Source organism: Bos grunniens, chromosome 6, assembly GCF_055505025.1.
Source record: "Bos grunniens cultivar Pamir isolate PY7600 chromosome 6, Bosgru_T2T1.0, whole genome shotgun sequence".
NCBI lineage: Eukaryota > Metazoa > Chordata > Mammalia > Artiodactyla > Bovidae > Bos > Bos grunniens.
Window position 1 is genome coordinate 19,642,360 of NC_141170.1, and position 14,953 is coordinate 19,657,312.

The 14,953-nt window shown below is 40.6% G+C and overlaps 1 protein-coding gene across 6 annotated transcripts in view; it reads left to right on the forward strand.

Moving 5' to 3' along the window:
- COQ2 (coenzyme Q2, polyprenyltransferase) overlaps positions 1-14,171 on the forward strand; it is a 27,012-nt gene extending 12,841 nt beyond the window's left edge. For 2 of the 6 annotated variants that reach the window (XM_086405002.1, XM_086405006.1), the window contains exons 3-7: positions 4,553-4,674; positions 6,388-6,473; positions 8,327-8,460; positions 12,423-12,611; positions 13,493-14,171. In XM_086405002.1, the coding sequence (XP_086261128.1) occupies positions 4,553-4,674; positions 6,388-6,473; positions 8,327-8,460; positions 12,423-12,611; positions 13,493-13,657 (696 nt within the window). In that variant the 3' untranslated portion in view covers positions 13,658-14,171. Of the gene's footprint in view, positions 1-4,552; positions 4,675-6,387; positions 6,474-7,182; positions 7,316-8,326; positions 8,461-9,092; positions 10,177-10,274; positions 10,508-12,422; positions 12,612-13,472 lie in introns of those variants that run through there. The other 4 variants (XR_015165220.1, XM_086405003.1, XM_086405004.1 and 1 more) reach the window with 4 other exon arrangements.
- Positions 14,172-14,953: the final 782 nt, after the last annotated feature.

The following is a 14,953-nucleotide window of genomic DNA, read 5'->3' on the forward strand; positions in this document are numbered from 1 at the left end:
GTCAGCCCTTCCTTTGAGAACTTTTGGGACCATAACTATTTCTGTGTAAATCAAACCTTAATTTAAATGAACCAAGGCGGCCCTACTAGCATTTGCAAAACATAATTTCATCTTTTTTTTCTCCTTAGAAAAAACAATACATGCTTAGTCTGAAACACTCAATATAAAGAATAGAAAGGATAGAAAATGCCAGTCTTCCTTATCCCCCCTCCCCAAGCCCCCAGAGAAAACTTCATTTAAAACTTGATACATTATATTTCTTCTCCCAAGGGAAAGGTCCATTTTGTTTTCCCTTTATTCCAGCAGCCATACTATAACAAGTACAAGCTCATTAAATGCTTGAGTAAAAGATCAAGTAAATATTCAATTTGTAAGAAATCCAGGATGAATTATGTGAAGTAAATAATCATATAACACATAAAGTGAATAATCTTCCGGGGTTTGCCTTTCCTATAAGTCTGAGTTTTCTTTAAGTAAAGCACACCTATGATGATTCTTAGTTCAGTTCAGTTTAGTCGCTCAGTCGTGTCCGACTATTTGCGACCCCATGAATTGCAGCACGCCAGGCCTCCCTGTTCATCACCAACTCCCGGAGTTAACTCAAACTTATGTCCATCGAGTTGGTGATGCCATCCAGCCATCTCATCCTCTGTTGTCCCCTTCTCCTGCCCCCAATCCCTCCCAGCATCAGAGTCTTTTCCAATGAGTCAACTCTTTGCATGAAGTGGCCAAAGTACTGGAGTTTCAGCTTTAGCATCAGTCCTTCCAGTGAACACCCAGGACTGATCTCCTTTAGAATGGACTGCTTGGATCTCCTTGCAGTCCAAGGGACTCTCAAGAGTCTTCTCCAACAGCGGTTCAAAAGCATCAATTCTTTGGCACTCAGCTTTCTTTGTAGTCCAGCTCTCACATCCATACATGACTACTGGAAAAACCATAGCCTTGACTAGACGGACCTTTGTTGGCAAAGTAATGTCTCTGCTTTTTAATATGCTATCTAGGTTTAATATGCTATCTAGATTTTTAGTTCACATTAGTTTTTAATACAAAAACATTTATCAAATACCTACTGTGAATGAGACACAGTGATGGATTCTGGGATTGCATCGATGAAAGATAACATTGCTGACTTCAGTTTAGTACTATTAGCTATCAAGAGATAGTGTCCATAAAGAAACTTACTGAAGACCGCCTACCTTACCTTAGCATCATGGACGGGGTTAGAGAGAACTTTTTCAGATAGGGTAAGGTGACCTTCAAACTATGACAGAATAAGATGCCAAAAATAAAGGCTGGGCTGGAAGGTGAAGGTCAGCCTAGGTAGAGGGAGTAGCAGATCCAGAGGCAGGCTGTGAGCTAAAGTCTGTGATGCTCGATGGCTGCAACTGTGGGTTTGTATGTGTGGCTGGAGGGTAGGACAGTGGCAGAGAGTCACGTGATGCACAGTAAAGGCATCTCTGTGTCTCGCTGACCCAGTTAGGATGCCTTGATTCATGCCAAGCGATGCACACTTTCTTAATTTGGGAGGTTGCACTTCCTGGTCGATTTTTCATTCTGTGTAACCATGTGAACGAGGCTTCTAGTGTATATCCCTTCAGAATAATTATTGAACACATTTAGAGCAGCTTGGTGTCAGTTTCCTGATTGTGATATTGTAAAGTTTTACAGAATGTTCCCCTTGGAGGAAACTGGATAATGGATACATAGGGTTTCTATATTTCTTAAAATACAGACATTTTTTTTAATTGCCTAGTAATCCACAAATTATCTTCAAAAAAAGTTTAATTAAAAATTTAATTGAAAAATAACATACTTTAGAATAACATAATCAAACCGACCAACTGTTTCTGCTTCTAAAATTAACAAAATAGAGCCATTTTAGTTTTCTCTTAAGTGAATTTTTTTTCTCCCTAGATAAAAGGGAACTGATTAGATATCTTACATCTCCCCCATGCCACTTTGCACTGATTAGAAGAATCCAGAGTCAGTGTTGACATACAGCAGACCACTTAAGTGAGTGTTTTATAGCTGTGGTTTTGCTAACATGAATTTTAAAATGTTATGAGCATCTCTTTGAGGGAGTGAGTTGAAAAGCTTGGTCAAATTGTAATGCTTACCTCACAGTTTCTTAAAGGCTGTATATCCTTAAGTATATGTTTATGGCTGAAGGTTTTGCTTAAACCTTCATACACACATACATATGCGTGTATGTTAGTTGCTCAGTCGTGTCCAACCCTTTGCAACCCCGTAGACTATAGCTCGCCAGGCTCCTCTGTCTGTGGAGTTCTCCAGTCAAGAATAAATAACTGCAGTGGGTTGCCATTTCCTTCTCCATTTGGTTAATATAGTAGATGACTAAGTAAATTGCTGATACATTAAATGATAAGTGAATTGCTGTCAGGTTATCTGGACTAAATGTGTTTTGTTCATAAGGTATGTAGTCTGCTAGTCATGTGATAAACATTATGTCCAAAAATCTCAGTGCACAGGTGTTAATGATTTGGTTTTGTCAGCTGTGAGCATTCTAGTTTCATAAAAACCACATAGAATCTGTTTTTATTATCATGTTACATCATTTTTAGTCTTTTGATGGGTGCTTTATTTTCAGCTCTCATGTTTAGCCAGGCAGTTTCCCTCGTACTGAAGGGGCAGTGTAATCTTCTGATTAGTACCGTGCTTGGTGGGACTGGACTGACTGTGCCGCCTTCATGTCTGTGACCTTGGGAAGTTCCTGAGCCTCTCTGTCTCAGTTTCCCAAAACCTAGAAGTGGCAAGAACCTTCAAGTGGCTAAAAACAGTTGTTATAAGGATTCAACAGTGCGATGTGTATATAACTCTTAGATTAAGTAGCATACTGTAACACTCAAATACTGGCAGGAATAAGCATAATATCCTAAGTCAAATAAAAGAACATAAATATTATTTCCACTTGAAACTACAAGAACCAAATCAAGGATAAAATGTTCGGTTCTGGCACTAACCAAGATGAATCATTACAGTTTCTGACAAACTATTTCATTACACAGTGAGGCATGCTGTAAATCTGGTCAGCACAATTTTTCTATAAAGGGCCAGATAGTAAATATTTTAGCTTTGTGGGCCGTGTAGTCTTTGTTGTAACTACTGCATTCTGTTGCAGCATGAAAGCAGACACATACAGTATGTAAGAAAATGGGCGTTTCACTGATTCAATAAAATTTTATTTGTGGACACTGAAATTTGAATTTCAGCCTGCTTGCATGTGGCACAATACTCTTTCTCTGATTTACTTTCAATCACCAAAAAAAGTAAAAGCCATTCTTAGCTCATCAGATCAGATCAGTCGCTCAGTCTTGTCCGACTCTTTGCTACCCCATGAATCGCAGCACGCCAGGCCTCCCTGTCCATCACCAACTCCCGGAGTTCACTCAGACTCACGTCCATCGAGTCAGTGATGCCATCCAGCCACCTCATCCTCTGTCGTCCCCTTCTCCTCCTGCCCCCAATCCCTCCCAGCATCAGAGTCTTTTCCAATGAGTCAACTCTTCACATGAGGTGGCCAAAGTACTGGAGTTTCAGCTTTAGCATCATTGGTTCCAAAGAAATCCCAGGGCTGATCTCCTTTAGAATGGACTGGTTGGATCTCCTTGCAGTCCAAGGGACTCTCAAGAGTCTTCTCCAACACCACAGTTCAAAAGCATCAATTCTTCAGCCTTCACAGAAGGCTGAATTTGGCTCACAGGCCATAGTTTGCTAAACCCTTGATATAAGTCATACAAAAATATACTAATTATAGTTAATATTTATGGCATCAGACACTGCACTGTGAAGTAGGTGCTATTATTACCTCTCCCTCTCTTGCTCTTTTTCCTTTAGTAAGTAAGTAACCTAAACCTAGGGAGGTCAAGTAATTTGCCAGAATTCACAGAGCCAATAAGTGATGGAATTGGATTCAAATGCTGGGCTCTCTGATACCAGATCCTGAGTTCTCAACTTCCAGCAGTGCTGAAGATTTTGGTTGTGTTGTTTATTTGTGCTTGAGTTTAGAATAATCACAAGGTTTCAAACCCAGGCTCTCTGCAGTGGGAATTTGAAGGCTTAGCCTCTGGACCACCATGGAAGTCCCATTCCCACTTTCAGACTCAGATAATCTGTCTTCTTTCCTCGTATCTGACATCTGTTGCAGTGCTTCCCGTACTCACGTGATAGCACCCTTATCTGACATGCTCTGCAGCTTCCCTTCCTGACAGTCCCGTTATTTTTGTCCCTCACTGTTCTGTGGAAATTGAGCATGTACTTGCTAAGCTGGGTAGCTAAATAGTTAGATCGGGCAGTGGCTTTGTTTTGCTTGTAGATGGGGATGGGCGACAGAAAGAGGAGTGAATGGTGGGACTTTTTAGTTCTTTTCAAAGCGGGTTTAAATAGGAACTTTGATTCTCGGCAGTACTTCCAGTGCTCACTTTTTATTCATGTGTCTGTCTTAGTGGGTACTATGGGCCAGTCTCTTGAGTCAATGTTTAAGTAAATAATTGAGCTATTTCTCGACACTAAGGGATCTGTTTTATGTGTTAAGGTTACAAGAACAGCAAGTCGCCCAATAGCTGCTGGAGACATTTCAACTTTTCGGTCCTTTGTTTTTCTTGGGGGACAGCTGACCTTGGCCCTGGGCGTTCTTCTGTGTCTGAATTACTACAGGTACAGTAAGTGTGTTTTTCATAATCATGCATAAAATCTCTCGTTTGGTACAGAAGTAGATATAAGATAGAACTGAAGTACCTGAATCACAAAATTGTTTATTACCTAATCAAGCATCTGTAAAGTTAACAATCTGAGTAAATCACCACATACTGTATAAAGTCAGGAATGCTTTCGGCTGAAGGAATGATGAGATCAGCAATTTCGTGTGTCCCACACCACCTCCAGCACTTGCACTGTGTGTTCCCTGAAGGACTCAAGGCACTTTCCTAGGTTTTCTAGGTGCATGCACGGGAGTGTGTGTATAAACCCATTTGTGTAATCTTTCCTATCCACGTAGTGTCTCTGAAGCAGTAGGGGCAGGAGAGGCAGGAATGATTGTACTCACTTTGCAAAAAAAGGTCTTTCCCAGAGTCGTATTCCTAATCAGTGACAGAAGAACAAAGGAGTCATTTGTGAACCTCTTAAACAGACAGAATTAAACTTCTGTGTATCAGACAGCTGCTGACTACATAGTGCTTCAATAAGACAGAAAAGAGGAGGAGCTCAGAGAATAAGCATATGGAGACTAGACTTACTGCATGTCTTATCCTGATGTCTAGTGGTATCTTATCAGTCAAGTGATAACACTTTGAAAGGTTATTCCTAGAGGGGTAATGCCAGGTGAGCTGTGAGCATCCTGAGAACATTTGATGTTGTCCTCCTTTCCTAGGTGCTTTGTGACCTTATCTTCCAGAGAAATAATGCCTTGTCCTGCATACAGGGAGGGGTATTTGGACTCCCATTCTCTGTTAGGACATCTCAGTTTACCTGCTGCCTCGATGTTTTAAAGCGAAATCTAGACAGGCAGTAGCATATGGGGAATATCGTGTTGGATACCCGGACCAGACGCCCTAGGCCTGAGTCCAGCCCTGCTGACTAGCTGTTAGGACACGTGGCAGATTACTTTCTCTTTTTGCTTTAGTTTTTCCCTCTGCCAAAAAAAAAAAAAAACAACCAATCAACCAAGTAAGATAAAACTGCCCATCTCTTAGGGTTGTAGCGAAGATTATTACAACTTAACATATGTAGAGCAGTTAGAGTAGTAGTCGTGTCCAACTCTTTGTGACCCCATGGACTGTAGCCTACCACGCTCCTCCGTCCATGGGATTTTCCAGGCAAAAGTACTGGAGTAGGGTGCCATTTCCTTCTCCAGAGAATCTTCCCAACTCAAGGATTGAACCTGGGTCTCCCGCATTGTAGGCAGACGCTTTACCATCTGAGCCACCAGGGAAGTCTAATACATGAAAGCAATATACGTGTTGGCTATTCTTATTTTGTTTGGTTGTTATAACACTGAAGGTATTTTAAGTTATTTTTGATTGGAGGATAATTGCATTACAGTGTTGTGTTAGTTTCTGCCATAAATGCGAATCAGCCATAAGTATACGTATATACCCTCTCTCGAACCTCCCTCTCACCCCCCACTGCACCCCTCTAGGTCATCACAGAGCACTGAGCTGAGGTCCCTGTGTATAGCACTTTAGGTATTTTCTAATCATCCTTTATACTAATTAAAGTTCAGGAATCAAGGTCTAGGAAGAAAATTTTACCAAATAAAAAGGTATAATTTAAGATAAATCATTTCCTAATTAGTGTTACTATTGTTATCTTTTAGTGATTTTTAAGGGATGGTGACACTAATCTTCTTAATTTTTTTTTTCTTGATTTCAGTATAGCTCTTGGAGCAGCATCCCTACTTCTTGTCGCCACCTACCCGCTAATGAAACGAATTACATACTGGCCTCAGTTAGCCTTGGGTGAGCTTGAAATAACTATATAAGTATCTCCTTCAATCCCCTCAAGCTGTGCTTTTATATATAATACATACACATGTGTGTGTAATGTGACAGAGATAAAATGTCAGGTCAGTTGTGAAATTTTCCAAACCAGGAATAAATTTTCATATTTTAAAAGAGGGCAATTAGCTGCTTTTTTGGCTAAAAAGTCTTGGACGATTGCAAAGGTCATCATCATTGTTTCCTGAAATGGTCTGAAAAATCTGGGTATGTCATGAAGAAAACAATTAGCCACCTCGGCCTACCCGTCCTGAAGATGCAGTGTACTGAGAAGAAGGGTCACAGTTTGTGAGCGCTTCCTCCCTGTCTGTGAAGCCTCCTTAGACTCAGCCAGTCTCTCTCGTAGAACTCTCACGTGGCACTTAATCATTCCAACAGCAGCAGTTCAACAGGAAGGTGCTGAGAGTCTGCCCTCTGTCCCCGCTAATAAACTGTAAACGCCTGGAAGATAAAGTATTCTTTATATATGGATGGTGCCGCATCTAACATAGCACTTGGCACGTCAGTTGGTAGAAAGAGGAAGATAGGTACGTAAGTCAAAATCTATTGCAAAAATAACTGTTCCTAGACTTTTCTATTCTATTCCTAGAATAATCTTGAAGCGTATTAAGAAAGCTAGTATATTTACTTTTAAGTATTTATTGAAACCCTAACTTTTACTTTGTGTCAGGAATCATACCGAGTGCTAGAAAAATAAAAATGACTGAAACACATTCACCGTCTTGAAGGAGCAAGTCCCTCAGGTACCTCAGACTCAGTGAGTCCTAGACTTCTTTTCTCAGATACCCTTTTTTTTTTTCCCCTCCAACGTTGCCTGTTTCCACTTGGAATCCTTCTTCCTCAGCTGATGAAGTGCCTCTCGTCTGTGGTCCCACAGAGCATGCGTGTCAGCGTGCCTGAGCGACTTGCAGGTGGGAGATGTCTAGCAGGTAGCTCAGGATCTGATCTGAAGCTGAGAGACATGATTAGGCTGACACAGAGATACTTAGGAGTTGTCGCCATGCGGATGTTTGTTTATAGCCCTTAGGGAGGGGGTGAGGAACCAGTGTTTCTGTCTGTACCCTTTGTTTTTGTAACTTGAAGGGGAAATACAGCAATAAAGGAAAGGACACAGGAGTTTGACTCAGACAGGTCTGAGTCCAAGCCCTAAGGCATCACTATTTATTGCTTGTGCCAGGCGTCACACTACATAGGACACATGTTCTTCCCACGAACCCCCCTGTTTATCGTGGGATATTATTTTCTCTGTTGCTGCTGCTGCTAAGTCGCTTCAGTCGTGTCCGACTCCGTGCAGCCCCACAGACGGCAGCCCACGAGGCTCCCTCGTCCCTGGGATTCTCCAGACAAGAACACTGGAGTGAGTTGCCATTTCCTTCTCCAGTGCATGAAAGTGAAAAGTGAAAGGGAAGTCGCTCAGTCGTGTCCGACTCTTAGCGACCCCATGGAGTGCAGCCTACCAGGCTCCTCTGTCCATGGGATTTTCCAGGCAAGAGTACTGGAGTGGGGTGCCATTGCCTTCTCTGATTCTCTCTGTTAGCAATGTAATTTTTAATTACCCTTTCTGGCTCTGTTTTCCTGTTTTCTAAAGTGTTGCTAATAACCACGACAGACACTTGGGAGATTTTAAGAAAGAAACACGAGACAGCAGCACACACAGAGCCTTGTCCATGGAGGCGCTCAGTACATGCAGACGCCTGCTACCTCCCCTGTGGGATTCATGGAGGCGCTCAATACATGCAGACGCCTGCTGCCTCCCCTGTGGGATTCTAAAGTACATTTAGACTTGTCTTCTCTTTCTGTTTCACTGATTGCAGGGTTGACATTTAATTGGGGAGCGTTGCTTGGATGGTCTGCTGTCAAGGGCTCCTGTGATCCATCTGTTTGCCTTCCCCTCTATTTTTCTGGAATTATGTGGACTCTGATATACGATACTATCTATGCCCATCAGGTAAAGCAATATCCTTTTTTGTAACTTTGGTTTAACTGTTGGTTTGTTTTTTTTTTAATAACTTTAAGCAAATTGAAAGGTTTTTCTTTAGGCTTTTTTAAAAAAAATTGAGGTAATTGGTTTATAACATTATGTGTGTCATTTGTACAGCATTGTATTTTGACTTCTATATACACTTTGTATTTTGACCACCAAAAATTTAGTTTCTACCCATCTGCATACTGTTGACTCCCCTTATCCATTTTGCCCTGCCCACAGCCCCTTCCCCTCTGGTAACCACTAATCTGTTCTCTATATCTATGTGTTTTAGTTTTGTTTGTTCGTTTATTTTTTTAATATTCCACATGTGAGTGAAATTGTATGGTATTTGTCTTTTTCTGTCTGACTTTTTATTTAATATAGTATTTTATCTAGCATAATACCCTCAAGATCCATCTATGTTGTTGCAAATGGCAAGATTTTATCTTTTTATGGCTAAATAGTATTCCATTGTATGTATATAACATGTCTTTTGTCAATTCATCTGTTGATGGGCACTTAGGTTGCTTCCATATCTTAGCTTGTATATAATGCTGTGATAAACACTGGGGTACATATGTATCTTCTTGAATTAGTGCTTTTGTTTTCTTTAGTAGATACCCAGAAGTGGAACAGTTGGATCATACAGTAGCTGTGTTCTTAACTTTTTGAGACATCTCCACTCTGTTTTTCCACAGTGACTGCACCTATTCATATGCCCACCAGCAGTGCACAAGGCTCCTCTTTCTCCCTCACCTTGTCAACACTTGCTATTTCATGTCTTTCTGATAGCCATTCTAACAAGCCTCAGGTGGTATCTCTTTGTGGTTTTGGTTTGCATTTCCCTATTGATTAATCCTGCTGAACATCTTTTCATATGCCTGTTGGCCATCTGTATGTGTTCTTTAGAAAAATTCTTCAGGGCAATGTCTGTTCAGACCCTTTGCCCACTTATTAACTGGGTTTTTGTTGTTGTTGTTGAGTACTTTATATATTTTGAACATTAACCTTACCGGATATATGATTTGCAGATATCTTCTCCCATTTGGTAGTTTGTCCTTTCACTTTGTTGATGGTTTCCTTTGCTGTGCAGAAGCTTTTTAGTTTGATGTAGCCTTATTCATTTATTTCTGCTTTTGTTTTGCTTACCTGAGAAGATATATTCCTTAGGATAATATAACAATAATGTATCCTGCCTAAGGACAGTCTTTGGATTAAACCTTCTGTTATCTTAAAATGTTAATTATGGGAGTAGACCTGGTCTTTACAAGGATGTATCTTGCCTGAGGACAGTGTTATCTTAAAATGTAAATTATGGGAGTAGGTCTGATGACATTCTGATGTCTGATGACATTACAACCTCCGGACATTTTTTGGATTATATAACCTCATTGTTAACACTAGCAAGCGGATACTCTTTCTGCCCCCTTCTGATGCCTATGTTAGAAGCTTTCTCTATCTCCTTTATACTTTAATAAAACTTTATTACACACACACACACACACACACACAAAAGATATTACTAAGACTGACATCAGTCAGAGTGTACTGCCTATGTTTTCTTCTATGAGTTTTATGGCTTCAGGTCTTACATTCAAATCTTTAATCCATTTTAAGTTCATTTTTATATATGATGTAAGATAGTGCTCTAGTTTCATTCCTTTTCCCAACACCATTTATTAAAGAAAGTTTTTTCCATTTTGTGTTCTTTGCTCCTTTGTTGTAAATTAATTGTCCATGTACTGCTGCTGCTGCTAAGTCGCTTCAGTCGTGTCCAACTCTGTGCAACCCCACAGGCGGCAGCCTTCCAGGCTCCCCCGTCCCTGGGATTCTCCAGGCAAGAACACTGGAGTGGGTTGCCATTTCCTTCTCCAGTGCATGAAAGTGAAGAGTGAAAGTGAAGTTGCTCAGTCGTGTCTGACTCTAGCGACCCCATGGACTGCAGCCCACCAGGCTCCTCCGTCCATGGGATTTTCCAGGCAAAAGTACTGGAGCGGGGTGCCATTGCCTTCTCTGTGTCCATGTACAGGTGAGCTTATTTCTGGGCTCTCAGTTCTGTTTCCAGTGATCTATATGTGTCTGTTTTTCTGCCAATACCATGCGATTTTGACTATGATAGCTTTGTAGTATAATTTGAAATCAGGATATATGATACCTCCAGCTTTGTTCTTTTTTCTCAAGATTGCTTTGGCTTTTTAGGGTCTTTTGTAGTCCCATACAAATTTTAGGATTTTTTTGTTCTGTTTCTTTGAAGAAAATTGTTGGTATTTTGATAGAGGTTGGATTGACTGTAGATTGCTTTAGGAAGTATGAATATTTTAGTAATTTTAATTCTTTGAATCCATGAGCATGGAATATTTTTCCATTTCTTTGTGTCTCCATTTCTTTAAACAATATCTCATATTTTCAGACTACAGGTCTTTTACCTCCATGGTTAAATTTATTCCTAGGTATTTTGTTGTTGTGACTGTAAATGAGATTATTTTCTTAATTTCTCTTTCTGCAAACTCAGTGTATAGAAACACAACAAATTTTTGTATATAAAATTGGTCCCCTACAGCTTTGCTGTACACGTTTATAATTTCTAGTAGTTTTTTGGCAGCGTCTTTAGGGTTTTCTATATATGAAACCACGTCATCTGCAGCTGGTGATTGTTTTACTTCTTCCTTTCCAATTTGGGGGTCTTTTCTTTCTTTTTCTTGCTCAATTGCTCTAGCGAGGAATTCCAGTACTATGTTGAATAAAAGTGGCAGGAATGGATATCCTCATCTGGTTTCTGATCCTGGAAGGACAGCTTTCAGATTTTCACCATAGAGTATGTTTGCTGTGGATTTGTCTTATATGACCTTGATTATGTTGAGGTACATTCCCACCATGCCCACTTTGCATGCAGTCTCTAATGTCACATGACCGTGATTACAACAATAAATAGAAATGCTTACAAATAAAGTTGCTAGAGGAGACCAGTCTGCCACGTGTGAGTGTATCATCAAGACCTAGCTCTACTTAAACAGGAAGGGTTTGACGGGAGAAGCAAGGAATAAACTGAGCTGGAAGTGAAATCTGAATGGATGTGGTTAGGTAGCAAGTGATCATTTTTCTACATGTTTGATTTTAGCAAGATTGAAATATACAGAAAATGAAGTTTGAGAACGCTGAAGTAAAGAAGAGCTATGTGAAGAATTAGACTTGAGTTTGATTTCTAATTTAGTAAAAGTCAGTATAGGATTGTAAAAGTACAGTGATACATAGAAATAGACCTGGAAGATCATTTTTGCAGTAACATTTAACTTCGACTTGGCCTGCACATTCATTTTTGATCAACTGTGTTTCTGAGTTACTGTCATGTTTCACAGCTTACGGTATATCCACATGGTTTTATGTTTTTATTTTTTTCGTTATGCTGGGTCTTTGTTGTGGCACGTGGGCTTCTCTAGCTGAGGCTTGTAGGCTCTCTTATTGCAGTACATGGTCTCAGTTGCCCTGCAGCCTGTGGGATCTTAGTTCTCCAACCAGGGATTGAACCCATATCCCCTGCGTTGGAAGGCAAGTTCTTTACCACTGGACCACTAGGGAGTCCCTGCGTGGTCTTTAAAACACAGTTCCTACTGGAATCAAATATTAGTGATGGTTGCACAAGGCTTCTCAGGTGGCCCTAATGGTAAAGAACCCACCTGCCAATGCAGGAGATGTGGGTTCGATCCCTGGGTCAGGAAGATGCCTTGGAGGAGGACATGGCAACCCACTTCATTACTCTTTCCTGGAGAATCCCATGGACAGGGGAGCCAAGTGGGCTATAATCCATAGGGTTGCCAAGAGTCAGATATGGTTGAAGTGACTGAGCACACACACACGCACTGAATTACATACTTCAAAATGGTGAACTTTGTGGTATGTGAATAAAATCTCAGTAAAATCAATTTCTTACTGCTTTCCAACGTTAGGATAAGAAGGATGATGCTTTGATTGGGCTTAAGTCCACGGCACTGCTGTTCCGTGAAGACACCAAGAAGTGGCTCAGTGGCTTCAGTGTGGCCATGCTGGGGGCACTGAGCCTGGTGGGAGTGAACAGTGGTCAGACTATGCCCTACTACACTGCCCTGGCTGCTGTGGGAGCCCATCTCGCTCACCAGGTTTGGTCTTTTTCTTTCCTTTCCCTCTTTTTTCCTTGGCATAAATTATAAAAATCATTTAAACAAAATGCCCTCTGTGTTTTACCAAGCAAGACACTTCCTAAAACAGTTGCTTGGTTTATGCCGATTTGACTGTCCCTTCCCTGCCCCAGTATGCCATATAAAAAAGCTAGCTGTATTATTTTAGAGAAACAGTATAAACCTAAACCTAGATATTTTTTTCCTTCTGATTTTCTTGGAATTATTTCTGATGCATGTCTAGGAAAATTTGAGCAATGTCTTAAGGTTGTGACTTGAGTTGAATTACTCTGGAAGCAAACTGATCAACACAACCATGTTTTTTAAATGTGGGCATCTATCGATGGTTAGCAAACTAATCACTCACATGTTCACGTCCCACTGGCATTGAGATCAAGGCAAGATAAGATACAAAATGCTAAGATGTAGACAGAGTAAGGGCCAGGTACATTAAACATCTCTTGATGCATTGGACAGCCCTGCACAGTAGAGAGCTGTCCTGCCCAAATGTAACTTGCTCTTCTGTTGAGAAACATTGCTCCAAAGGATAAAGCTAAAAGGGAGGGTAGGAGCTGGGGGAAGCAGATCTTAGATCAATCAGTATAAAGTAGAACTTTCTAAATAGAACTAAAAATAGCATGTGTTGCCTCTCCAAGTGTTCCTCCACCTGTCAAGTGCTGCTTTTTAGGACAGCTTAGAGGCTATCCATTGAAAGATATGGTCAATTGTTTTCTAGTTGGGAAATAGTCTCAGGTGCATTAAAGGCTTCCTATTGCTTAAAATTCTACAACGTTATCTTCTTCATAGTGACATGTTTATCTGTGATGCTGTGGTCTCACACAGCATGTGCTCTTTCCTCCTAGATTTACACTCTGGACATCCACAGACCTGAGGACTGTTGGGAAAAGTTCACCTCCAACCGAACAATAGGACTCATAATTTTTTTAGGGATTGTCCTTGGGAACTTGTGCAAAGCAAAGGAGACAGATAAAACAAGGAAAAATATAGAAAATAGAATGGAAAATTAGCAGATTACGTTTATCTAGGGATTTTTAAAACAAACTTTTACAAAATACTTTCAGGTCTTGTTACCACATAATTAGATTTGAATAAGTCTTATAGTGTGTAACTGAATTACAGACTAGTGGATGAAGTTTTAGAGCATTTTGGCCTAGATTTTAGTTCAAGTATGTACATGTCAGACTGTCACAGGAACCAGGGCCTGTTTAGGATTTGCAGTTTAGGACCTGGAGTGTTTAAATTAATGCTTTCTTCCTGGTGTAATCCTCATCTAGAGTTACAGGAATTATATGATTTTTAGCACTTTAGCCATAAAACCTCGTATATGTCTCATCTAAATGAATGTCTCTAGGAAAGTGGACTCTTTTTAGGGGAAAAAATAAAAGCTGTTATAGAAAGTTGGGGCTTACTGTTCTTTGCATTGACCTTTACTTACTGCCAAAAGCTATAATTCAGGAAACGATTCTGGTTTTTATATTTTAGGAGAATTTAAGTAATTAAATAAATTTTTTTTTTACCTACTCTACCTGTACATACTGGTGTTATTTTCACCCCTGACGTTTATTTGCAAAGCCTCTGTGTGCAGCCATGGGGACTAGAATGGGCAGGCGGTCACCAGGGACTATTTTAGTCTCTGTTTATTTTTTATCTCAGCCGATTGTAATTTATAGGATAGTGGTATATTTGTTAAGTGTAATAATTATTTCTTTCCTTGCCCCCTTCAGAATATTCTCAACACAGGAACCAGAATCATTTTTTTAAGTCCTCTATCAGATCATGGCATTGCTCTGCTCAGAACCCTCCAGGACCTTCCCAGTCACCAAGTACAAACTAAAAGTCTAGTCACCTGGCAAGCCCGCCATGATCTGGCCTTGTCTATGACTCTTCTCCAGGGGAATCTTCCCAACCCAGGGATCAAACCTGAGTCTCCTGCACTGCAGGCAAATTCTGTACCATATGAGCCACCCGGGAAGCCCCCATTAGATAGAGTTTGGTATATGTTAAAACCTGTTAAGGGCTGAATTGTTTTGCCCTAAAATTCATATAGTAAAGTTGTAACCCACCCTCAGTAACACAGAACATAACCATATTTGGTGACAAGGTCTTTAAAGAGGTTAGTAAGTGAAAATGAGGTTGCCGGGGTAAGCCCTAAACCACTGTGACTGGTGTCCCTGTCAGAGGAAATCTGGACACACACAGAGACACAAACACAGAGAGATGACTGAACGCACAGGGAGAAGATGGTCGCCTACAAGCCAAGGAGAGAGGCTTCAGAAACCAGCCCTTTCAACACCTTGACCTCA